The sequence below is a fragment of the Agelaius tricolor genome, unplaced genomic scaffold, assembly GCF_023055355.1.
Source record: "Agelaius tricolor isolate 1412-34295 unplaced genomic scaffold, bAgeTri1.0.p SCAF_1, whole genome shotgun sequence".
Taxonomy (NCBI): domain Eukaryota; kingdom Metazoa; phylum Chordata; class Aves; order Passeriformes; family Icteridae; genus Agelaius; species Agelaius tricolor.
This window is the reverse complement of record NW_027269261.1, coordinates 43,506,479-43,533,726: the sequence shown is the minus strand read 5'-3', so window position 1 is coordinate 43,533,726 and position 27,248 is coordinate 43,506,479. Positions and strand designations below refer to the sequence as shown.

Genomic DNA, 27,248 nt, shown 5'->3' with positions numbered 1-27,248 from the left:
AGTCATCTGACCTTTTGTGGCAGTGTGAGCAGAGCACGCACAATAGAGTCTTTCTTTAGGAGGAATGAACATCTGCTGACATGAAAACAACAACACTAAGGAAAGAAAAAAAAGAGGATAAACCCACATGTCACTGGTCTGCAAAATCCAATAGTGGAGGCTCAGAGTTCAGCCCCCCTGGGTGGCTGAAGGGACACCAGAGCCAGCCTGCCTGGCCTGTGGGAGGAGCTGAGAAAGGAACCATCACATCACTTTTGGCCAGCGTTCAGGGAGGCACCGACTGGCTCCAGAAGAAGTCATCAGCAAGTCTCTTCTGCTGCATTCTGCAAATAGGCCTTTCAAAGTGGTGATGGGTGAGGTAAAAAGAGGTAGAATTTGTGGGAAATCATACTCCTCAAAGACAGCCTTCCTCAGAACTGGAGAAGAAACTGCTTTCACCTTTGTAAGCAATTTTCCTTGGCTCGTGATGATTGCAAACCTCAGAATAACCGAGGTTTGCTCACCTGCAAAAGCAACATGAGATCTGCCCACCCACCCACCCATGCTGACACATGGCACCATGGCTGCCGTAGGACATACGCACCAGGCCTTATCCGAATGCAGGAATACCAGACCTCTCCCCTCAGAGTCACAGCACTACTCCCACATTTGGAGGTGTGAGCAGACAACCCTACCTAAGAAACCCATCGATTCCTCTTCCTGCACGGACACATTTTACCCCAGGATTCCAGCTAAACACAGAAAGGACTGAACCATGGGATGGACATGGGCCATGGCTCAAAAGAACAGTACAGCCTGAGAAAGGATAAGTAAAGAAAGGGAAGAAACAGAGAGGGGTTTGAAGCAGCAATGCCATCGAAATGGACACGTAAACAGCACACAAGGGGAACTGTGGTCACCGTAAGCATTCCTTTATGTTAAAAACTGTATCTAACCATGTCTCTAACAGCTGCAGATGATGGCAGTTCAAAAGCCAAGGTTTGTGGTTACCAGTGTGGGAGTGAAGGTAATATAAAGTGGGAAGTTGGGTCATATGGGAACTGAGCTTGTTGATTAGTGACAGCACGACTGGAAGCCTGCAAACCCTGCTCAGTCCAGGACCTGCAGGTTCTCAGCTGCTCAGGAAATCAAGTTCCCCTTATTTATGGCCCAAGGCTAGATCAATGCATTGGGGACCTTGTGGTAATTTTAAATTCAGTTCCTTTGGTCAACTCCAAGTCGCTCTTATAGCTGAGTCACTTGGTTTCAAAGTGTTGTTTCCAACTTCTTGCAGGGCTGTCTTCCTGTCCCACGTCCTCCCCAGTCCCACCCTCCTTGCATGTGCACCCGCTGTCCCGTGGCTCAGCCTGCTCTTCCTCCATGCTGTCCCACTCCTTGCCACTCTTCCCCCCTTTGTCTCTACCTCACTTCCTTCCATTTTGCCTCTCCACTGCCTTCACCCTTCCCAACTAACCCTTTACTGTCACACTGCAGACTTCCATAAGTTTGGACAAGTTTCTTTTCCAAAATGGGAAATGGTAAACCAACCTACTACTACACACTTGTCTTCTGGTAAAAATCCTGTCACTTTATCCCCTCCCCTTTCTCCCATCTTCCTTTTGTTTGTCTTGGCTGACCTTTTGCCTACTCCTAAACTGCAAACTCTTTGAGGGCAGTGCCAGAATCTGGTCTGGATTCTATAAAGCACCTAATATGCTAAATATTATAAAAGGTGCGGTTTATTTTCTTTCTTTTTCTTTTGATTTTCAGTAAACTCACTGAACATCCAAGTAAGCAGGAGTTTAAGTGGACAGACATATGTGTCTTATCAACAGGAAGTTTCTCTTGCATAACTTCTCTGGCAGTTCTGGAAAGCTAAACGCGGGTGCGTTTTCCTCACTGAAAATTAACACTCAGGGAAAAAAGTGAACCCGTAAAGAAAAATCATTTCTGAGAAAGGAGATTCCAGAAAAAGAGATGATTTTTAGCATGCAGAGCTGCCCTTGTGAAACATCTGCTATGACGTAGTCCTGTTCTGGCTGCAGACCAAGCGTATCAATAGCTCCATAGAGTAATGGGATAAGAAATGGGAAAATTGCCATTGCTTGTTTAGCAGCTTGTTTTGCTGATAAATGTCTGTCACTTTTCAAATAGCTACAATGAAATTGTTTTTTGGGGAAAATATTTCCTTTAGCAGGAGGTTTTCAGGCCATTACCTACTTCCCATCTGTGCTGGTGTTTTAATACACCGCACATACACTTTGCTTCTTATTAGAAATTATTCACAGCTTTTGATTATGGCCAGGCAGCCTGAAGTTTAGAAATCATGTCTGCCATTAAAAAAATTTCTATTGCCTTATCAAAAATTTAAATCTCAAAATCATTAGAGCCAGTGTGTACTTGTTGAAAGAGCATCTACTTCTAAACATTGCTGGGGGGAAAAAGTACTCTTTTTAGACATCTGTAGTTTTAAAATTATGAATGACTGTATAAAAGCAGGAGCTGACTAAAGTGGTGGCCACTGTGTGCTCATTCCATGGCTAGAGGCAGAATGTCACTGAGCCAAGCAGTGCAATGTGCTGAAACTCATCTCATCCGTTTCAAACTGTGCCATGAACATTTTTTAGTTCCCCCTGATAGCTGCTAGGACAGACAAGAGACAGATCTCTGTTTAATATCACACACTATGTCTAACAGTATCTGCTTTCACTTTGCACACTTACACTAAACAAGCAATGACCTGCAGTAAATTTAGTGTGCCAAAAGAGGCACAACCACACCGTAGCTGCACCAACTGAAATCCTAGATGTATGCATCTCAGGGAGAGGGTGACACCCCAAAACTATTCCTTTTTAGCAACTAGCCTTCTTTCTTTCCCCTCCTCTCATCAGGAAAAAAAAAAAGCAGAAAACAAAGGTGAGATGTAGAAACATGGGTACTGTTTCTACAGCTTTGTTCCAGGGATATACTTGCTTTGTCATCTGAATCCTTCGCATTTTTTCATTCAAAAGATTCACATGAAGTTTCTATACGAACAAGTTATCAGACACTGCAGAATAAAGTTAAGGGAGAAAAAAACATTCAGCATTAGAAAGTGCCCATGGAACTATGAATATAGGAATGGATCAAAACTTCCAAGTGAAGTCCATGGTGGGAAACATGCACCATAATTTACCACTTGGACTGACAGGCAAAAGGACCAACATAGAGACAGTGACTACTTTTCAGAATTTATTGTAAAAAATAGTATTAAACAATAGGAAAAATACCACTCCTTGTTCAATCCACCCCACACTACTTTATGTGGAAACAATGGAAAAATTTGACAGAAATGTATTTACCATTCCTATCCATATATCAGATGATTCCAGCTACTCAGGACATGCTCATGGGAAAAGTATTGGCAGTATCACAGCAGATGGAAGTGGAAATAAAAAACATGCAGTATTTTCAATTGCAGTTGGGAGGCCTATTTCCTGGAGTCTAGAGATCATGTTGTTTTATCTGTTTTCCTTTAGCATTATGTACATTATCAGACCTTCATAACTTCAGACACCAGCATAAAGCCCTGATTTTTTGCCAACAGTGACATACCCCCCTCAAAGATAAATGTGGAAACCAGAATGCCTGCCTTACTTCTGTTTGCAATTTCCTTTCCACAGGAACGTGCACATGAAATAGTTCCTGCTAACATATATTTAAAGCTTGGCTAGCCCTTTTCCACTTATACCAGTTCAATCCCACTGGAGGTCCTCAGGGCAGCACAAACAATGGAGAACAGACTTCCAGCACTGCAACATATTTGTTCTGCCCAAAAACTGCTTATCCTAACACCAAATTACATACTTTGTATGACAATTTCTTTTGTCCACAAACAAAAATATGTCAGATTCTGCATTAAACTGTATTACAAAAAATGTAGAACCATACTTTTCACAATTATTTTCTGTAGATTTCCTAGCTCATCTCAAAACTGTGAAGTACCAGTTTGAGCTCAAACGGAGCCAATTTTTAACAGAGACCCAAAATAACAGGTGACAGTAGTATTTACCTGATGCAATTATCTTCATTATCAATTGGACAAAAAGTTGACTTAGTTTCATAGTTTAAAGCACTAATCAGAGAAAACTTGAATTACATGGCACTGTTGAGACCACCCCAGTCCCAAGTCAATGGGTGCACTTATGCACAGGTGCATTGTTGTAGGTATGATATGAGTACAGAACCCAAATACTCAAAAAATGAGTCAGCAGAAACCTATGGATAATGCTAAATAAGAGCACCTAACCATTTTTTCCACTGCTGTGCTTGATGAAATCTTAGTTTTAGGTGAGTCACACAAATGGCAGTCACTGGAGTAGAGTGCAGTGGAAATTTTGGTCATTCTGAAAGAAGATACAATGGAGCAATATAGGAAATTCCATACCAAGAGGCCAAAGTCAAACATTTCTTCTCTTGCACATCATAAAAAGTATTTTTGGTTACAAATTACCACTGCAAACAGCCTTCTCATTGATAAAACTAAAAATGTCTCTACTAAAAAGTTTTGAGAAGGTCAAAACCCCACAAACTGTAACTAGAGAGCTTTCTCTATGTCCTCTTCTCTTCTGAGTAACAAGAGCTTTCTGATTTTAAGGAAGCCCCTCCTCTTGGTCAATCAATTCCGTTTTGGTGGAGAAGACATCCGCCAGCATGTGCTTTGGGATTTCAGATCCCCGTACTTTTAATGTGTAGCAGGCATTCTCTACCTTTGCCAGACTCTGTTTCAAGGTGTAGAGCTTCTTGGAGACTTCGTAAGGTCCGGTGTTGCCAATGAAGGTGAAGCCATCGTAAATCTGGCGCAAGAACTGGCTCAGTTCGAAGGGCGTGTCGATGTCCCCGTTGCCAACGCTGCTGATGCACAGCCGCATCAGCTCTCCCGTCAGATCCGCCACTCCCAGCAGGTAATCCACAGGAGTTACCTTCAGGCTCCACCTATGGGGCTGTTTATCCTGGGAACTGGAGGTCTGGAGACAGAATGGAAGAAAGTCCAGCACAGAAAAGTGTGAGAACGCCATCTGTAATGGTTCAACTACACGCTAACTCATCTAACATAACTGGAAATTTAAAACATTCTGGAAAATTAAATTGCATGGCACTTCCACATGGTCTGATTTCAGAAGTACCAATCTCATTCCAGCATATAAAAAGGTAATTTCTACTTGAGATGTCATTTTCATTCTAGCAAGTATGATAAACATACCCTAACTCTACCATCCCTATTGGCACACAGAATTATCACATCTTTGCAGCAACATTTATTTGCAGTTGTTTGGGGTTTTCTTTCATCTGACAGATCTCAGCCTGATAGATTTTTTTCCTAGTCAGTCCAAAGTTAGCAAATCAGTCAAAAATAGTCTGCATTATGAAAACAAGTAATATAATTTCATAATGGTGTCTTGAATTTCAAAATATGTTCTCTACAAGTAGCCATCGTATTCTCAGATCTGTTTTATATCAACTAAGCTTATTAAAATAACAAACAAAAATCTTCATGAAGCAAACCCATTACAAAGTTACAACTTTGCTCCAATATCCAAGTTTCCAATACTTTTTATAGCCAGAATATTGGTAACGTGGGAGACAATTCAGGTTTCTTTCTGTTCACTTGTTCCCATAATATGCTGTCTACCCAAATTGACAGATTGGGTCAGATTGCACGCTGGGGTTAACAACTTCAGAGCTGGTACCTCTGGTAAAAACAAATTAATTTAAGCTAAAAATCAGGCTTCTCTGCAAATATCAAGAGAATAAAGAAAGAATGAGAAGCGCTTTACAGCACAATCTCTTCAGCAGAAGCAAACTCAGGAATTCATGTAAAGCAGCATTGCTGTACACTGCACCTCAACTGCTCGTGCACTTCTGTAGATTGCTACCAAATCACTGTTGTCCTCTGTCAGCAATCAAACTGCACCCAGTTTACTGTGTTTGGTGACAGTAGTTTGTCCCTATGAGCCATTTAGGGCAGGCTAGGAGTACAGGCAGGTCAAGAAACAGCAGATTACGGCATTAGGGCTAAGGTATAACGGGATACCAGTCTGTCCTCTGAAAGGAATCAGCTCCAGGAGAGTTACAAATGATGCAGCTAAGGCATATGCACAAGGCAAATACAATGCCTGCAGTGACTAGTTCAATACCAGCAATAAGATTTCAGTCATGGAGCTCATCCTGCCTTGGATTTGTTTGTGTCCTCCAACTTCTGCAACATCACTATACACCACAAGGTCTTAGAGACAGCCCCAGGCACTAAGAATCCCTCCGCTACATTTGTTAGCTAGCATTTCACTGTCCTGGATCTTTTGCCATATCAGAAAGAGTTCAGTTTGCTCTGAATAAAAAGGATGTGAAATTTATAAACTTGTATCCCACAGATTTAGTTTACTACTTATCAGAATAAAAGGCATGTTTTGAACAAGTGAGTCAAAGCCCACATGTCTATCTAATCCCATTCCACTAACTGGCCTTATTTAATCAGATGCCAAAAATGTGACTAAGCCTTCTCGCTGCATTCCCATCCCAGAAAGATGTTTGTCAATTGAGAAAAGAAAAACTTTTACCATGTTTGTTGTTTCTTCTCTGTCTTCTGCTGTAAATATTAGTTGTTTGTTGATCTCTTCAATGCTGATCAACGATCGTGTTTTGATAAAATACTGAAACGAAACTGCCTCAACATATTCTTGAAGCCCTGCAAAAACAGCAGAAACAAGCTCATGCTTCAAACTTCCCAGCACTGATCCATGCTCACAATTATTTAGTTTTTAAGAAATCTTTTAAGTGAGACTATTTGAAGGTTACCAGCAAAAAGTGAAAATTAACATAATCCAGAAATAACATTGAAGCATAATCTAACATAGCATGTTTCTGAAGCATGAAAGTCAGACCAAGCACACAGAGAAACATGTTCAAGTTTTTACTCCATCTGTATCTTTCATGCAGAATCTTCTGTAATTTCTAAATAAAGCATCATGGTATTCTCAGAAACATACTGGAGATCAGCTCCCCACAATATTTCCAAGGGCTCATACTCGGATCCCTCAGCAAATCTGCAGATGACGCTGAGCTGAGTGGTGCAGTTGATGCACCTGAGGGATGGGATGCGACTCAGAGAGACTAGGACAAGCCTGAGAAGTTGGGTCCATGGGAATCCCATGCAGTTTAACATGACCAAGTGCAAGGTGCTGCACCTGGGTCAGGGGATCCCCACTATCAGCAGAGCCTGGGGGATAAACAGATCGAGAGCAACCCTACCCAGGAGGACTTGTAGTAGATGTTTGTCTAAAACTGAGCTTCCCACTTCTCTATTTTGTGAGAATCAGGCTCCTTAAAATACGCAGGTTTGGTGAAATTCACATTCAAGGCAAAGCATCTGTTATTACAATTCTCTCCAGATCAAATAAATAAACAAATAAACAAACTAGACATGACTGTGATGTCCAATAAGACCAAGAGGTGATCCTGCTTTGGCAGAAGGGTTGGACTAGGTCATTTCTAGAGGTCCCTTCCAACCCTAACTGTTGTGTGATTCTATGAATACATGAATAACTGCTCTGTCCAAAAGAACTTACACTCTAAAACTAAGGTGTGCAGGGGGACAACAGGAGTCAGTGTGTTGCAAAGGGAATAAAAGATGGGATAACAAATCTAGCTTGTAACAGATTTGTATGCCATCTACAGCTACCTGCCACAATTCTCTCTCACTACCTACTTAGCAGATAGTGATTTTATTATGCATTACTGTGGATGTCACAGCCTGGAGAAAGAGAAAGCTACGTAAGTTTTCCCAGAATTGGCCTGGGAAGCCTTAGGGAGCTGGAGATAAACAATGATAGCCAAATATTAAAACAACCTGCAGGTGGTGTTTTTCTAATAATCTGTTTTTCTGTTTTTCTCATAGGATTGTTTAACAAGACACAAATGGGTGTCTTTTTAATTAGCCAATCATGTGAAATGTATTGATTATATGATCAATCAGGTCCACCTGTAGCAAACTAAGCTATAAAAGAAGAGAGGATGAACTAAACAATGCTTTTGCCACTTTGCCTTCTGATTGGACTATGTGTCATCTCTGACTCAACAGTGACATGTTACAACAAAAGTGAGATCTAAAAAAAAAGTTTGAATGTTCAGACACAGATTTTACAGGTTGTCAGTTTATCTTTATGTGCAGAGAGCAGATTTGGGGGAAGCATGTGAGGAAAGTTCCTAAGCAGAAAGCTGAAGCTGGCACTGCTGGTGGAAAAAAACGCAGAAACAACGCTGGAACAAACAGCCACGGCAGTACTAAGCTAAAAAAAGTTGCAGAGACAAAGTCAATGCCTGTGTATATCTGACCCATGAACAGAGAATGCCCAAAGAGGACATTAAAGGAACAGGCACATGACAGAAATGGTTCTAGCAGAGCTATTCTGAGCCATTTTAAGGGGATGACTTCACTTCAAGAGACACTAACAGGTATCATGCTGCAAGAGGGCCGGGATTAGACAATAGTTTTGTCAGTGAGAAAATGAGGATGTAACCAAGGGTACCAGAAGTAGAAGCCTGTTTCCATTAAAATAATCTTAACACCCTCAACTGACCTGTACAGTGCCAGGACTTCAGCTTATGGAAGTATGCAGAAGAAGCAAATTTAGGCTTCACCTGGATCAAAGAAATAGTCTAAATCAAAAAGAAGAGAACATAGATTTAAATAACAGATGAGTGTGGAAATACCCTAAAAAACTCAAGGGGTGGGAGGCTTTCCATGTACCCACTACAAAAGCATAAGTGACCTGCTTTTTTTTTTCCCTTTTAGATATGTATTTGAGCAGAAGCAACTCAGAATGGCAATTCCTTTATAGTACTCTACAGCAGCACTGGGAAAAGCAGAATAAATATGCAGCAACCAAACTCACACTCAACAGTGCTGTTCACAAACCAGAACACAAACACAGAGCTGGCAAGGCCAATTAAACAGCATAATTTAATCAACAGAATTCAGGTAAAGCATTCTGGGCACAAGCAATAGAAAAACACACTAGATAAAAGCTACTCAGGATCTTTTAAGACAAATAACTTCACAGGCTGCAGAGAGGTAGATTTCATCACTCAGTCTTTCCCTGACTTAACTTCTGATGTAACAGGACCAGTAATCTATTACGAAATTTTGGCTTTTTCTGTGGATAAGCTGTAAGCTACCAGATACAGCACCACTCAACATGACAACATCTGTGAGAATCTCCCTCTGCTATCTATGGAGAAGACTATCACATATGAAGAATCAACTTGGCATTTTCCACAGCTCTCAGAGAGATCAAATCAGCCCTCAAATTTTTTGGTAAACAGTCTTCTCAATCAGTCAGATCTCCACTTTCAACTCACTCCACTTTACTATTTCATACATGTTTTGTCCTTTTCCATTGTAAGTGTTTGGCTCTTCTGTTCTTTTATCGTTATGTACTTTTTAATGAGGGCATATTTATACGTATGTACACACATAGATCTTTGCTTCCTCCTGCCATGCCACACTAGCTGACATGTTCCAGCCTTGTGCTCCTTCCTTTTGTTTAACACCACCATGTGAATGTTGCACACAGTCTGTTTGCCATTTACTGTCACCTTCTCATAATTAGGGAATCTATCTCCCACTATTTATAAGCCTTACAAAACTCAATTAAAGTTACCATCACAAACAGACTGCTAACAAATCCTGTTCATGACTATTTTGCAAAAAATATTAGTATATTCCTTTTTTTTCTTTTTTTTTTTTTTTTTGCTTTTAACAAGTCCTTCTGTCAGAAGTAGCTACAATATGGTATTTCAATGAGCCAAGACCTTGAAATAAGGTATTTCCATGTGCAGGTAGAAGGATGTTTAAACGTGTTATGTTTTAGCTTAATGGTAGGACATCCGCTATTTTCAGCAAATAATTCCCAAGGTGAAAAACCCCATCCCATTTCACTACACCATCCAACAATACCTTTCCCCTTATGCTCTTGTTTTGGATTTATTCCAAAATTAGCTTATTTATGGATTGAGCTGCCAGTAATAGAATAGTTTTTAAGACTGCCTTTTATGGGTTTGGGTTTTTTTGTAGTACATGGACAAAAATACCAATTAAAAACACTGTATTATTTTTACTAGCACCTCTTAAAATTACAGATGCAAGGTAAATAATTAACTGCTTAAGTATTTTGATATTTTATTACATTTATTCTATACAAATAGCTTATACTAGACAAGTGACAGTGACCCAGTATAGCAGCTCCCTTCTATGTTTTAAAAAAATTATTTTGTGTACAAGAACTACAGAGTTACACTGAGATATCTTCTGAGCATGTATGTACAAATATAGATTTTTCTCCCTGAAAATTTTAGCACTTTTTGCCAACTGATATTCAAGACCTTTTTCCTTAATTACATATGCAAGATCTGAGAAAGAAGAAAAAGCAGTTACCCTAAGAAACTTAGAAAGAAATTAGGTTTCTTAAATGAAAAAATGATTTTAAAAAACATAATTGGAGCACTCAATCCAAGAATCAAATGAATGCATAAGACAGAGGAAAAGCTAGTTCTATCTAAAGAATGAGTAAATAATTGAAAATACTTAATTGCAGGAGTCATATTAGGGTAAACAGAATTTAATTCCACCTGAGATATGCATGCATCCATGCATGCATGGAAGCTTCCACCCAGAATGACAGATCAAATAAGAGGTGAAAGTTTCCTTCTAAAATTTTGTTTACTTCATTTCCTCCTTTAAATCTCGGTTCAACAGTTACAAAACAGGTTCAAAAGGATTTCATGCTTCTCAGTTGTTAAGGTTAGCAATGCCAGTGCCACCTGCCATCTTCTCAAATAAGCTGCTTCTCTCCCTATTTCTTCCCAAACTCATCTTCTTTCATCCTTTGTCCTGTTTCTCTCTATCTTTTTGTTTAGCGAGGAGCCTGTGCTGATGGTGTGGACACAAGCAGATATACACAAGCCTGTGCTCTCTCACCCAGCTCCTCCCCTAAGCCATACAGCAGGAATACAGGCCAAGAGCAGCCACTAGAAAGATGGTAGGAAGATACGCCCAGCAAGCTTCTTCCAGGATCACTGCATGAAGGGTGGGGTACATTATTTACAGGGCGAGTCATGTGAAACTACCCACTTGCTGATTCATTACAAAACCAAAACAGCACGGACAAGGCTCTATCTTATCCTCATGTTTAGGCTGGCAAGTTACATTGTCATTAAAAAAACCCCAAACAAACACGGAAAAAAAAACTTCCCTTCTTTCTCCTTCCCCCCAAAAAACAAAGAAAGCAACAACAAAAAAATAGCCACCATCAAAACACAGAAATCCCTGCCATAATCCAGGAAAAAAAGGTTATGGAAATCCCAACCAGAGAAATAATTATACAGAATATGGGGAGCATGGTAAACTTAGAGAACTTGTTTCTAGAAGCATATGGATGAATAAAAGGGAGAAATAAGTGAAATAAGCAAACAAGTAACCACCAATTGAAACAAGTAGATACAATAAGTTTAGAAGTATTAACACAAAAACTAATGCCAGTGTCCTATTAAGATGAAACTGGTAATTCACACCTTAATCTACTCCTTTAAAGTTCTCTGCATACTTGACAATGATTCCTAAGATTCAGAGATCTTTTTCTTGGCAGAAGAGGTAAAAACTTTAGTAATTAAACTTAAACTGAGGCTATGACACAATCGAAGCATTTTGTTGATTGTGAGCATGAAGTGAAAGGTTAATTTTATAACACACACTGAAAGAGGATAAAGCCAGTTCTCCACACAGACAGGAATGCTCTGGACATCCTGTTGTGGAAATGTCTTAAAAGAGTAATTCCAGTCAGGGATGGATTTTATAAAACAATACTAACTAATAAATACAAATAAAAGTATTAGAACAAAAATCTGTATGAGCTTACATATTTGGGAAAACACCCTATTCTATTCGCTCAGTAATAATTCAAAAGCTGAGTAGGTTTACAATTATATTAATAATTAAAATAATGTAAATTTCTTCTGTAAAGCTCCGAATGCTTTGTTCATTAGTCAACTGCAACTTGACACACCCACATCTCCTCTAGCTGCATGTGTTGAAGTGATGTACTGCAGATACTGAACTGTTAATATTGTTTGCACTTTGTTTAAAGTTGAATACACACTTCAGGGGAAAAGGTAATACCATTTCAGGGGAAAAGGCAATACCAAGATTAGTCAGTTTTCCCAAAAGCCCCAGAAACAAATATAAGTTCCCTATCAGACAGGTGCCTGTGAGAGTTAAATTATTTCTCCAAACAGGCACAAAAACCCTTCAAAGAACTGCAAACAATATTTTAATCTCTCATTGCAGAGAGCAGGGAATCGAGCAATCAAGCCTTTTTTATACTGTTATTAAAAACATGGACATATGACAAACAATAGGCCTTTTTGCAAGATGAATAATTGTGGGTGAGAAATTCACAAACTTTTATTTTGCTTCTACTTGGAGACCTAAGGGATGTACCATGCTTGAACAAAAAAACCCCAAAAAAACAAAAACCAACAACAACAACAAAAACCAACCAAAAAAACAAAACAAAACAAAACAAAAAAAAACCTTGAACCAAGGTTTTTGTTCTGAAGTTTGGGGCTTTATTCCAACTTCCAAGCCCAAAATGTAGTAACTATGAAGGGCACCCAGTGTTTTACATGAGTTCTTACAAAACTATTCCTGTGACAAGTAGTCTTCCTGACCTCTTTGACCACCCCCAATTGCCTTTATTATTAATACAGAGTTTTAAAAGTCATTCAGTCAGTCAGACACTGCTGGCAGCCTTGAGGGCAAGTGTTCAAGATACCAAAGAAAGGAAGCTCTGACTCAGCCAGGATGTTCAATGATCAAAGAAGAAAGAGCACCTAACACAACACAGCTTCTGCAGTTCAAAACACAGTGAAAGTTCTTGAAGTGATGATGTTTCCATGCAACAGATTCAGCTCACAAGCACATCAGAAGAACCAATAGTGGCCATTTGTCCTCAAACACAGATCTGTGAGATGGCACAAAGGTACTTCACCACTTGCCAACCTCTATTTCTCGCCACGTGACTGCAAAACAAAAAACCTAACCATGATGTGCTATCCCCATTGCTTCTTGGAATGGAGTTCCTCTATGACACATTCTCCTGTGTGATTTTAAATAAACAAACAAAAAAGCTTCACAGATTTTTTTTTAACTTCTCTTATGTTCCAGCTGCACTTGGTTCCTGCAAAGGCTGGAGAGATCTGGGCTGTGAATCACTAATGTCAATAACTGCAGGGTTGAAAAAAATTCCTGAGCCAGAGAACAAGGTCTCCTCCATTTGCCAGCTATGAGAATGAATTAAAAGACAAACAATGTTACTAGTTTCAGGCTGTCATGTGAGTAACCATAGTATTTGTCATAATAGTACAGCAGGACTTCAGGACAGTTAGGTCTTAAGTGAGAAGCAGGAAAGGACAATCTTTTGATCATGCTGACCCACGGCATGAATCTTTAGAAGACTCTACATAGCTTCTCTTATTGACTTCTGCTGCTCTGAATGGCTTCTGCTGAATTTATATCTCATTCAGGGATGAGCTGATAATCAATTCTCACATAGTGCATGCCTAGTTTGTTCACATCAGAATTTGCATTCATGTTTGCAGGTTTGTTTTAATTTTTGTGTATGGACATACAAAACCTGCATCAGAAAATACAAAGTAAGGCCTTGCAGTCACTGTTTTTTCCTTTTCCTTAGAAGAACTTAGGAAAAAGGCATGAAACAAAAATAATAAAAGGGCAGCAAAATGCAACAAACTGAAGGTATCAAATTTCAAATAGGCAACTTGCAGAATGAAAAAAAACCAAACCAGTTTCACCAAGCAGGGATATGAGTCAGAGAAACACAGAAAATAACAAAACAGAAAGAAAGAAATTAACAAAATTGTATCTGATAACCATAAGCTTATTCACTGCAAATTCTGTTAATTTTCCAGTATAATCAGGAAACTTTGTTTCCATTTCTGGCATTTTACCCCTCACCTACAACAGCAAGAGATTAATTCTTCAGTCACATCCTGTTCCTGTGTTTTCCCACCATCTTGCATAAACCTGATTGCTTCCTTCATGGTCAGCTTTCCTTTCAAGTTTTAGGTGTATTTAGGTCTCATCCTGGGTGAGACATTTCCAATTCTTGATACCTTCTTCCTGCAGTACAAAGCTTTTCCTTTCTCTTACCAACCTAAAATTAAATATGCCATCTATTTTAATTACAGTTTTTAAGCTTTCTCAAGAAAAAAAACAACAAGTGTTCTACTTACACTGTTCCTGATCTGCAGAACAGCACATTGATATTATATCCTTGATATTGTGCACCTTGATATTATTTCAGAAATACATGTGTGCTTACAAAGGTAGAACAATCTGAGTATGTTATTTCCATATTTTGAGTTAAAAAGCTAAGAAAAAAAACCAAGCCAAGTAAACACAGAAACCATTACACAGACAGTTCCTTTAGTTTGCATTCTAATTAAAATCCTTCATACAATACCCAAAAAAATGTTGTTACTTAAGTCATCAGTAATCTAAAGCTGGCCTGCTTGGACAGACCCCACTCCTCTCCATAGCATTTCTTACAGCATCCTGTCTGGTGGTCCAACATACTGCAGTTAGAAAGTGGCATTCTAGTGCAACTGAAGTATTTCCTTTTCATCCACACAGACTTAACTGGCCTGGTCCAATCGAGCAATGCAGTTTGTTGCTGTATCTTACATGCCTAAAGTGACTCTAAATGGCATAAGGCAGGAGACAGAAATAAGCTTCATTATATCAATCTCTCAGAATACAAATAGTGCCTGCACAAGATAAATGATGTGTTAGACTGCGTCACTGCTGAACTTTTACACAGAATTTCCTGCATCATCAGCAGCAGAAGCAGTCACAGAGCAATAGTTTTGACAAGGTGCTGACATTTTACAGCCCCATCATCTAATCCTATTGAGAGCAAGTGCAGACATGATAAACAGCTAATGAGCTTCCCTGTGCACAGCACTCCACTCGCCACTGCTGCAAGCACAGGCACACAGCAAAGGTCAGCCAGCAGTGCTCCAGTTGCCTCTACCATCATCACCCCACATCACTCCACTTAAGAAACTCCAGAAGAATTATGGGCTCCCCATTCAATATTTTGTCTTAAGAGGCAAAAAACTGAGTAAAGTCCTCAAATAGCTAGAGATTTCATTTAACAAAGTCATGTTGAAAATTCAATCCCACACAGAGCCAACTTATTGAGCAGTCCTTAATTTTTCCTCTGCAGTACACAAGTTCTGCATTTATGCAGAGAAGATTCAGCACATGCTTTGAATTACATACATCCTAACATAGAATCATAGAATTTTTCAGGTTGGAAAAGACTTTTAGGATCAACTGAATCCAACCACTAACCCAACACTGCCATGTCCACCACTAAACCATGTCTCTAAGTGCCACATCTACATGTCTTTTAAATACCTCCAGGGATGGAGACTCCATCACTCTCCTGGGCAGCCTGTTCCAATGCTTGACAACCCTTCCCATGATTAAATTTTTCTTAATATACTATATAAACCTCCCCTAGAGTGACTTGAGGCCATTTCCTCATGTCCCATTTCTTGTTACATTGGAGAAGGGAGCACCCCCACCTGGTTACATTCTCCTTTCAGGCAGTTGTAAAGTGTTCTTCCTGAGTCTCCTCTTCTCCAGGCTAAATCTCCAGCTCCATCAGCCACCCCTTAGCAGATCTGTGCCCCAAACCCTTCACTTGTTCCATTGCCCTTCTCTGGACATGTTCCAGAACCTCAGTGGTCAAAGTTCTAGTGATGGGTCCAAAACTGGACACAGAACTTGAGGTGCAGCCAGTGCTGAATACAGGGGGACAATCAGTGCTCTGGTCCTGCTGTTGGTGATAGAGGCCAGGATGCCTCTGGCTTTCCTGGTCACCTGGGCATGCACTGGAGGATCATGTTCAGCTGCTGTAGACCAGAAAGCCCAGATCCTTTTCCAGCAGGCAGTTTTCCAGTTGCTCTTCCCTCAGCCTGCAGCACTGCATGGGGTTGGTGTAGTGGAAGTGTGGGACCCTACACATACTGCAGAGCACATCTTTCTTGTCATGAAGTTCCGTACAGATCTTTTCTGTATACTGTTGATATTTCCCTCAGTAGTTGAGAGTTAAATACATATATAAAAATACTTAAACACATCTGTATATACAAATAAAAAATCCTGAAAATTTTCTTCCTCCCTTTCATAAATCCATACAATCTTTTTCAGTCCTTTTCTTGCATAATGTCTCTCAACAATTTTAAAGAAAGGGTACATATTTCCTCACAGGATATATAAGGTATACACTGCAAAGTGGGCCAAAGGAGCAGGAATTCTATATTACAAATAGTAAAGCTTTAAAAATATCAACAAAAGCAGAACATTCTAACATAACAAATGAAGAGCTCTGCATTAAAAAAAGACTTCATTATTTCAGTATCTCTTTGTTTGCTTGTTTAATCATCCCCTGGGACAATCTGTACTGTTAAGAAACGTGTAGAAAACAGTCATCAGTTTTTGTTGTTGTTCAATTAGTGCTATACTCAGTGTTTGAGCTCATGCAAGTGTCCTTTGGGGAAACGTCCTGCGTGCCATTAGCACTATTCTTAATGAGGGAAAGCACGAAACTCCTTTAGTGCTCTGCCAGAATTGTTTTATCTTCGAGTCAAAAGAACAACTGCTTGGAGTAACCCCAAAAAAAGCATTTAACAATTACAAGTGGCAAACAATATTCCCAAGCATAACACTCACAGCATTCTTCTATTTATAGGCTAACAGTTATTATACTGAATAAAATATGTATTAGGCAGCTTTATTATGCAGACAATCATGATTCCCCAGTTAAGGCTGCTACAGCGGTTTCCATTATAAGCTCAATTTTGAACCCTTTTACTCCTTCTGTGAGAGGTAGGGTGGGGAACAGGAGGATGTTTCATGTTTGGTTTCAAGACAAAGGAGAACATTTTTAGGAAGTTTGAGGTTAATTAGACATGCTGCTTTTGAGATATGGGACATAAGCGTTTCTTTATTCTTTTTGGAAGAAAAAAACAGTTTAATGGCAATGTTTTTGTTCATAAAAAGCTTTTTAACTAGTTCTCCAGAATTTCTTTAAAATACAAAATCAGAGTTGAAAACTAGGTTAAAGGAAGGTCAAGATTTACCACCTAAGGAAATATATAAAGACAAAGACCTAGGACTTTTCTTAGTTACTTTTATTTTCAAAAAGACATGCAAGCTTTTTCCATTGAAAAAAAGCAAAGCAACAATTTAAGAACACTAGACTTAAAACCAAAACTAAAAGTAACATTCTTAACTCTAATCATTTTCACCTCCAGTTACAGTTCTTCATAAACAGTGGTGGGCAGGTGAAATAAAGCATTCCCTCTCCCAGTTGCTCTTCATCTAACTGTCCCTTCATTTTCCTGCTTCTAGGTTTTCTATCTCAGCTTCATAATCCTGACTTCAAGCATCTTCCCATCTCTGACACCTCCTTGAAGCCACTTTCAGCACAACCAAGATCTACATGTCTTGAAGCCTGCATATTCCCTTTTTTGCCATCCCAATGACTAACTGGAGAGCAGAGGATTTAACGAAGGTAAGAGTAAAGGTCTAGCTGAAAGTTAGCATTTTATACTTGTTATGCACACAAACTCATTTACACAATGCCTAAAAGCAATCCTTGTCTTCCCAGAAACACACAGGTATATTCTAGCACTCCCTTATTAAACATGCACTATGGGCAACAGCTGGCACAAACTTGCCTTGCAGAGAAGCATATGTAGAAGAGCTAAGGCAACTTATTTCAGTTGGATTTTATAAACAGTCTTCTTAATGAGGTACAGATACCTAATTACAGAAACAACAGGAAGATCTTAGGGCCAAGTATTATACAACTGATGGGAGTGCACAGACTCACCATTTACCTCACCTAAAGAGAGGGAAAAAGTGAAAGTACAGCTATTTCCAGTTCTAACTTCAGAAATGCATTGGGGGGCTGTGTATTTCTACCCTTTAGTTCTGTCCGAAAAAACTGCGAAGTTCAGCTATTTGAGATTCCACACCGGACTGCTGGAAAGATAGACAGCAGAGTCTACTTCTTCTCTCCCTTATTTAGCACACTAATACCTTCTTGCCTTCCTTTCTTTTTATCTTGAGAGGTCAGTAAGATTCATTCTCTTAAGTTTTCTTAAGATGGTAGTAAGAAAATTCTTTAATTCTATGACAACCTCGCCCCAAGTCCCATGTAAGCATTAAGCATGTGCTACCATACGTGCAACTGTGTGCAGTTCTGGGTGTCACTATTTAAAAAGGATGTGAAGGTCCCTGAAGGCATCCAGAGGAGGGCAACAAAGCTGGTGAAATCGTTGGAAGGAATGTCCTGTAAGGAGCAGTTAAGGATTTTGGGCTTGTGTAATTTGGAGAGGACAGGGCTGAGGGGCAACTTCATTGCTCCCTACAGGTTCCTGAGGAGGGTAAGTGAAGAAGGTGGTGCTGGCTCCTGTCCCATCCAGTGACAGGGTATGTGGGAATGGCTCTGGTGGTTGATGCCCCAAGCCTGTCAGTGTTTAGAGGAAGCATTTGGACAATGCTCTTAACAACTTTTTTTGACTTTTGGTCAGCCCTGAAGTAGTCAGGCAGTGGCACGATGATCACAGCAGGTTCCTTCCATCTGAATTTGCCTATTCTGTTCTAAAAGTTTTGCAACTGTGGAGGCACTGAGTCATCATACACATGCATCAGGTCTCTAACTTCCTTTGCTAACTACTTCTACTACTGACCTCCCCCAGAGTAACTCATTCCACTCTAAAATGGACAAATGCATCTTAGTCATTTTAAGAGGCTGAGATTTACAACACTGGAAAAAACTTAAAAATTCTAAATTACTCCTGACAGAATACTTGCAGTTGTTTTCTAAACAGTTTATTCAGGTCTATTCTGGTATTAATGAGTAGCTTTATGCAAGTCAGAAATAAATTATGCAGGAAAATCAGTGTAGCTGACAGTGTGTATTTACCAAATACACAAAGCAAAGCTGAACAGTACTTTTTTCATTAACTTCTTTATTTCCAGATTGCTATGGCTAGCTTAAGTTTAGGTATCTTTCATGTAAAAAAGAAATTTAACTTTTGATTTCTGAAAATATTTTTTTTTAAAGAAACAAAAACCATAATTTATTTTACTAAGAGGAGAGACTCTGGATATAGAAAACTAGCATCAGGTTTGCTTACTTGTTTTATAAGAACATGTGCAGTAACTTTCCATATGTCTGCCATGTAGGAATACTCTCTTATGTGTGTGATGAGTGAACCTAATTCCAGGCCAACTGCTCCTCAGTAGAACTAGAGGCAGGTAAGCCTCTCTGAAAATGCACAAAGACACATATCAAACAAAACAGAGTCAGTTCAGGTAAGGCAGCTGATGCAGAGTAAGTGGTTACCTTGTGAGAATCTGACTCACATGGCATGGCTGATGGCTTGCACCACGCAGTCTCACAAAGATCCATGAGGCAGCAGAGCTCAAACACTGCTGTTCTATACACAGCATTATATGACTCACACAGGACTGCAAACTTCAGGGGTTATTCAAACAAACTTTACAGGTCACAATGAAGCTTTCAAAAAAAACTGAAATGCAAGGATTCTCAGCTTTTATAAGGAGTACTTAAAATAAAAATCAAAAGACATTTTTAATGTGTTAAGATACTCATAATACACTTTGAATAGTATTGTTCACAGTTTAAGTTCATCTGTAATGTCAGCATTTTGAATTATCTCTTTTCATTATGTCACTACAGTTCTTGGCTATAAATAGCATCAAGACACATACAAACTAAATGTCCCTAAGAAAATTTGAGCAACCCAATGCATCACAGGTAAGAGGACTGTGGAATCAATCACAGCTATTGAAGACTATCAGGGCAGGCTCCTTCCCATTCCAAATTGCTAAACTGAGACTCAAGACCTGTGTCACTCTTACACCAAAGTTTGTGTAAGACATGAGTACAAGTTACTTTAACCATTGTTTGTCTTGTAAATTACAGACATGTATTTGCTGCTGGTTAATCAAATCAATCTTATGGACATTTTAAACAATTAAATAATTCAGGGCAAATCTTCAGCTCTCATCAGCTGAACAAGTTTTGCTAAACAAGGAAAGATACGTACAATTCCAAATTGTTTAAAATGAGATTGATAAACACAAGACACTTTTATACCATGACTAAGATGTCAAAGAAGCAGTTACATATTTTACTCATGTGTTGCCACAACCAAGGCATACCAATTTTAGGTAATATTCAGATTGCCAGCAAGGAGTCAGCAATGAAATATGGTTTGGCAGCAAGAGTCATGAACAAACTGAGATTTAATATCTCAAGAATGTTAGTAAAGACTGCTGTTTACAGAGAGGAGCAGAAAAAGATGCAACTGAAACACACAAACTAGTTTAATGCTTGTAACAGAGAGGCAGAAGCACATTTTGAGCCTAGAAGAAAGAAAATGCTAAGAGCCTAGAAGAAAGAAAACGCTAAACTAACGATTTAAATTTATTAACTTTATCAACTCGAAATCACTTTATCACTCAAAATGGATAATTTCACAAGACAGTTGCTCCCACACTCCTCTTTGAAATTGCAACCCTTCAGGAGGGGCAAATGAGTGTGCTACATATATTTCTCTCAGTCAGAGAACAACAGCCAGTACATTTGTGAAAAATACTCCCAACTTCAGTTTAGGGCAGGGTCCAAATTGTTCCAGTTGTAGACTCCCATTACTCTTCCTTTAAAGTGCAATGAAACTGTAGGACAATAGCTTCTCTAATACCAGAGCTAACTTTGCTAGTAACAAAGATTAACCTGAGTCCTGATTTATAACCACAGAAATGTAACAAATTCAAACCTGCAGTATGAAGTATTGCTACATAAAGAAAAAATAAGCTTAGTTCAAAACTGCACACCTTTCCTCATTTTAAATTATTTACCTGGAGATATAGCTCTGTGGAACTGATACATGTCTTCTCCAATCAGTTCTTGGGCAACCTGCTTGATCTTCTGTCGGACAGCATCTAGCTTGACTTCAGATTCACTTAGTATTTCTTCCCCATTGGGAGCACTGCAATCATAAAACAGAAACTGAAAGAGCAGTTTCCAGCATGAACAAACAGTTAAAAAACATTACACTTTTTCTTTTACTAATCAATACATTTTTACTAGCTTCAAGAAAAAGCAAAACTGATACTAGAATGAGAAACAGTTTAACTTTCACAGATACCTATTGCAGATTCTAAAATTCTGTAGATTCTTACCAAGAAAATAATCAACCAGTCAGGGTCCTGGTAGCATGATGCTTATTCCAGACTACAGTCATGATTATTGTTTAAATAAAAAAAAAGGAGAAACACATACAAAGGCTTCAAAAAATATTCCAGGAAACTAGCAGTATTTACAGAAGTCCGTCAACTTCTTAAAAAAAATTAATATTTTGCAATACTTGACAGTATTGCAAAATACAATACATTATGTACTTCTACATGTGATTTTTTTTTTTAAGGAAGTAGTTACGGATTGTGCTGTTCAGGAACAGCTGAAATATCTGATTCACAACCACAACATATACTTGGCATTTAAAGTTTCGTTTGTCTAATTTCCTTTAAACTTTCTCCTCCCTTGAGCCCAAATAATCACATAGTATATTAGTTTACAGTCTCTTTAAGGAACTACTGATTAATTGATCTTGGGAAAACATTTAAAAGCAAACAGTAAAATTTACTGAAATTAAAGCCACAATAATTGTGAAAAACGATGAAGAAGGAAATACAAAATACAGCATGGAAAACTTCTGTTCTCACAAAACCAGGAATGCCATATAAAACAGGAATCTAAATTCAGAGTAATGAGTTCTTTGTTGTTCTTCCCTCCACAAGTTCCCAGCTACCAAGCCCCTGCAGTGGGAGTAGTTATTTACAGTCAAGGCTGTAGATGTTACTGGAACTATCACAGTACCTCTCTGCAGAAGAAAACCAAGTTAAAGAGCAGGCAACTTCATAACCTCCATTCGTAACTGCAACTATAAATAGTTACTACTTCAACATAAATATATCAATAGGTAACAAAATGCAAATTAAGATAAATCAAAGTACAAAGAAAAGTAACAGGGAGAGCTGTTATAACATGCAAGACCAGTGTTTGTCACGTACAGCAAACACTTTATACAGCAGGCTATGCAAAGCATCAAATTTTCCTGTTGCTCTTCTAGTTTGTCTCTGGCTTCCAAAGATTGCTTGAAGGCTCATGAGAACACAAAACATTTGGAAGCTCAAAACTTCACACAGAAGCCTATCCAGCTGTAGTATTTACATAAACAGACCCCAGGTCACCTCCTATTTGCATTGATGACCTCGGGTGGGGGTGCAACAACCAAAATGGTGATGGAACTGCCCGGGCAAGTAACCTGAAGGAAAGGTGCATAACTCCTCTCTCACAGCTTGCTGAAAGCTGGAAGGCTCTCATCTGCTGCTCACTCTACTGCTTTACACTGGTTTAATAAACCAATAAAACCAACTCAGAAACCTGAACCAGCATCTCTTAACTCTCTAGCTGGAGTGTGCATTCATTAGCTCACACCCACCTTAAAGGATGTTTATGAGAAGTAAATTAAATGCCTCTGAACAGAACACTGCAGCCATTACTGACAGACAACACTGCAAGGCAGACTGGAGGTTTCTATGAACATTTTCACGCTCAGTGTGACTCACCTGGTGAACCTGTGGAGCAGAAATATTGTTCTTTTGCTTTCAATCGTTATATCCCGACTGAGCTTCACGAGCCGCTCGTATTTATCGTGCCTGGTGTCAAGCTCCAGCTGGAAGGCTGCAGAGTCAATCGTTACAGAAAAACTCAATTGTCACACAAACACAGTGCAGGGGAAGAGAAAAGCACCTGTGCTGCACTAACTCCTGACAGACCCCACCAGCCTTGCCCCTGGGCACCTTTCCCCAAGGTGGGTTGTCCCTGCAGATGCCACCATTGCCTGTCACCTGTCACAGCTGCAAAATTCATCATTAATATTACCTTTGTTTAATAAATCAGGTTAAGTAGATATCAATCCTGATGATGCCTTAAAGCAGTCTAAACAATTCTTAAGGTAAAATATTTGGTTTTGCTAATAAAATCTATTCCACAGTACTGCTGCTCTGGAAACGGACTGAAAATTTCACCCCAATTCAGCAAGACAAATCAAAAAATAAAACCCTACAATCATTTGTTAATGAGATTCAACAGTGCCTAAACCAATCAAATAAAAGCATCTGGCTAAGGCACATATACTGTTCAAAATGCACCATTTAGTTAAAAGAAAGTTTGCATTTTACATCCCAGCTAGACTTGACTAAAAGTTGAGTATTTTAGAAGTACTAAAGAAAGGTGAGATCAATTATTTAAGATTTCTGACTTGCTGATATTAGCTATCTCTAACTACAACAAATACAGAGAAGAGAGGAAGCATATCTGGTTTTGACAGTCAAACATTATGAATGTTTACAAAGAGTGGATCTTTGAAGAACCATGTCCCTTTGAAGAAACCATGTCCCTTAAATTCTTTCTGAAATTAACCAAACACAGATGAATGGATCTCATGAGAAGGGAGGGAAACAACTCTTTTGAAGTGGAAGTAGTAGCAACTTTTGACAAACTGATATTCACAAGAGTGAAAAATTAAAGTAGAAAGTACAGTTGCTCTACTCAATTCAAGAGCAAGTGTATCTACAATACTCAATATAAATGATAGAGTGGTTTGGTTGAAAAAAGCCTTAAAGATCACCTAGTCCAAAAGGACACTTTCCACTAGATCAGGTTGCTCAAAGCCCCCTCCAACCCGGCCTTGAACACTTCCAGAGATGGGGCAGCCACAGCTTCTCTAGGCAAAGTTCAGGGGTCATGGTTAATCATCTGCCAAGGTGATTTACACAGAAAAATATAAACACCCATTTTTAAAAAAGCCAGGAAGTTATATGACACTGAAGTACACATTAACCATCTAAAGCTGCCAGCCAGCTCATATTTTACCCTTCTTAGTGTCATAAAAATATGTGGTATGGGGAAAGGTTTACAACAAGAATTAAACTATTTCCCATCTCAAATCTCCTTCTTTCTTCAGTCAAGGCTTCTCATTTCTGAAGGTCAGCTTTGCTTTGTTAGGGGTTGTCTAATGAGAAAGTTAAATTTACTAGAGTTTAAATCTGGTTTGGTGAAAAATCCTATAAAAACAATTTGGCTGAAGGGAAGTTTATACCTGAGCTTTTTTAAAAAAAAAGACTTCAACTAACTAATATAGACCTTCATGTAGTCACTTTATTGACTTTGAATGCCTTTTAAATAGTAATATTTATCTGAAGTTCTTTAAAAAGTGCAAGTATAAACAACTACCAACTACTGAAACAATGCATCCAGATTTACATTTCAGTGGCTTAGTCATTTGTGAATCACAGCCAAGGTCAGCACCTCCTCAGTTTCCCAAAGGTCACCATCTCCTCCTGTTGTCCCTGTGGCTCAGATTTTGTATTACACCTCTGCAGATCCTACAGTTTTCTGCCACCAAAGGGCCCGGTCACCTTTGCCTGGCTGAACACTCGTGCAATTTGTGGAATTTGCTCAGCATCAGGTCAGCACAAATGAGGAGGGCAGGGGGAACAGCAGGTGGGATGGAAACAGGAGCAAGTCATGAACCAGGCAGAGCTGTGCAAAACCCCACTCCCAGGACTTCACTGCACAAAATACAGAACACTAAGCTCTAGAGGTATGGAGTATGAGTCAAATTAGTTTCAAGTTTCTCCCTCAGAGAGAGCTGGTTTATTTCACTAATAACTTCCTATCACTTTCTACACCACATTTTTAAAATCTGGTTTTCCAAATGCTTACTTACATTTAAAAGACTTCATCAAAGCTGAAGGTGGATTAAGATTCTCTTTTTCTTCTCTTCTTTGACCATGTGGAAAATTATCATGCTTTCGTTTTCTGAACCCACCCGATCCTATTAAATAGTAGACACCAAAAAAAAAAAATTAAAATAGTTTTGCCAGAGCATAAGGAGCACCAGAATGCTGTCTTCAGAGCATTCCTGACAGCAATCATATTCTACAGGACAGAATAAGGTAACTGGATGAACCTTATTATCAACTGATGCCAGCTTCACATTATCATGTTACTTCTTCTACCACATTGCTAGTGAAAATTAGAAAAAATAAAATCCATTTCAATGGATGAGCATGGCAGGAACCTAAGCCTTTTTTTGTAAGGTGTCTGGGTCTTCACACCCTTTTATGTTTTCTTGCTGTAAGCGAACGGTTGCATGGAAATCTGTGATTTATGTCACGGATATTCTCTAACACAGAGAAGAAGTAAGGCACAATTTAAGCAGACTACCCCTATTCAGGTATACAGGTTTAGCTCCTGCAGTGTAGCTTCTCAGGCCCTTACACTCTGCCCATTACCCAGTTTCTTCTCTGAATGTAGCTGCTCACTTCAGCTTCTTCGTGCGCCTCTTCCTTAACCCTCCTTTTCACACCCACACCCAGAACTCATCTCGTTTGGACTACGTTTTACTCCCAATTTACACCTTGTATTGTTTCTTCCTTTTATCCTTCCTTCACCTTGGACTAACTCATTGTGTCACCCATGTGTCAACCATTCCTCTCCCTCCTTTTGGTAACAGCTGGACACTGTTCCTCCTTTCCAGAGCCAAAAATTTGGCAAACTAGAATACAGGCATACCTTTTGAATACGTGGAGTTCTCTCAATTTCCTTAAAAGAAGAACCAAGGGAACACTGGATTTTAAAACGTTTCCGCTTAATTGTTTATTATCCCAAACCAAAACAAGAAGTGGGCGTAGCTACTTTCTTAAAGAGGAAAGTGCAAATAATTTTTTCTATTACGTTGGACATGAGTTCAGGGGTTTGTTTTCCTATAGCAGTTGAAAACATTAAATGCACCCCCTGAAAGAGTGCTGAAGGGAGGTCTGTGTGATTCTCGGTGGTGCCAGGCAATAGAACAAGAGGCAACAGGCAGACACCAATGCACAGGAAGTTCCAATCTCCCTCCACTATGAGGGAGAATTTCACTGTGCAGGTGACCGAGCACTGGAGCAGATTGTCCTGAGAAGTTGTGGAGTCTCCCCCACTGGACACAACCCTGTGCCACATGCTCTAGGATGACCCTGCCTGAGCAGGGAGGTTGGACTAACCCACTGTAGTCCCTTCCAACCTGACCCGTTCTGTGACTGATTCTGTGACTGCCAGGGCTAAACCAACACACAGGTGGCAGAGCAAGCTGGGAAAAATATATATTTCACATATATATTATGCTATATGCATAATATTATATATATATATATATATATATATATATACACACACACTGTAGTGAACAGTTAGCACAAGTGGTTTACAGGCCTCACACACTCAGCTTCCCTCTGTGGCATCTGCTTTTCCACCCCCAGGGACACAGACAGACCCCTACAGCCAGGTTCTATGGCGCACCCGCGCAGCCCCAGCGGGAAGGCCGGGCACCCACGAAGGAAAGGCCGATGACACCCGTGAAGGAGCGGCCTCTAGCAGAGCGAGTTCCACAGCACAGGGCACCGCTGGGCACGGCAGAGGCCCCGCACCCCCGTCCCCTTCGAGCCGCGGGGCCTCCCCCCGCTTCCGCCGGCTCCAGCTCCTCACGCCGCGGTCTCCTGAGGGTGGGGTGGGGTGGGGAGGGAAGGGGACATCACCTTCCTTGCTGCTCATCCCGGAGCCGCCGCCGCCGCGCCGCGGCCCCCCCAGCAACCGCAGCCGCCCCGCGCGCCGCCAGGACCTCGCCGCGTCGCCCGCCGCCCCCGCCCAGCCGGCGCCATGGAGGGGCGCCCGCGGCTGCCTGACGGCGAAACGCCGCACAGGCGGCAGGAGCCCGGCCCGCCGCCCGCGGTGCGGGAGGCGCGGTGCGGAGCGGTAGGGGCGCGGAGCGTGATCCGGACGTTGCTGCCCGCGAAATCGGGACAGCGCCGAGGCCGGGCCGTGCCTCCGAGAAGGCGACTCCGTGGGCAGCTAGTGTGCGACCCCGTCGTGGGGCCTCAGCGCCCGCGGTATGACGGGACTTGTAGTGCCAGGCGGGACGGCGCCGCGGTCGGAGTG

At 40.1% G+C, this 27,248-nt stretch overlaps 1 protein-coding gene across 1 annotated transcript; it reads right to left on the bottom strand.

The window, feature by feature from the left end:
* Positions 1 to 3,197: 3,197 nt before the first annotated feature.
* On the bottom strand, positions 3,198 to 26,932 carry TSNAX (translin associated factor X). Its single transcript, XM_071431759.1, has 6 exons — positions 26,849 to 26,932; positions 25,000 to 25,107; positions 22,835 to 22,949; positions 21,062 to 21,192; positions 6,576 to 6,703; positions 3,198 to 4,985 (listed from the first exon to the last, which is right to left on the bottom strand). Exons 1-6 carry the CDS (start codon positions 26,862 to 26,864, stop codon positions 4,611 to 4,613), a joined length of 873 nt encoding a protein of 290 aa, XP_071287860.1. The 5' UTR covers positions 26,865 to 26,932; the 3' UTR covers positions 3,198 to 4,610.
* Between the last annotated feature and the right edge of the window lie 316 nt (positions 26,933 to 27,248).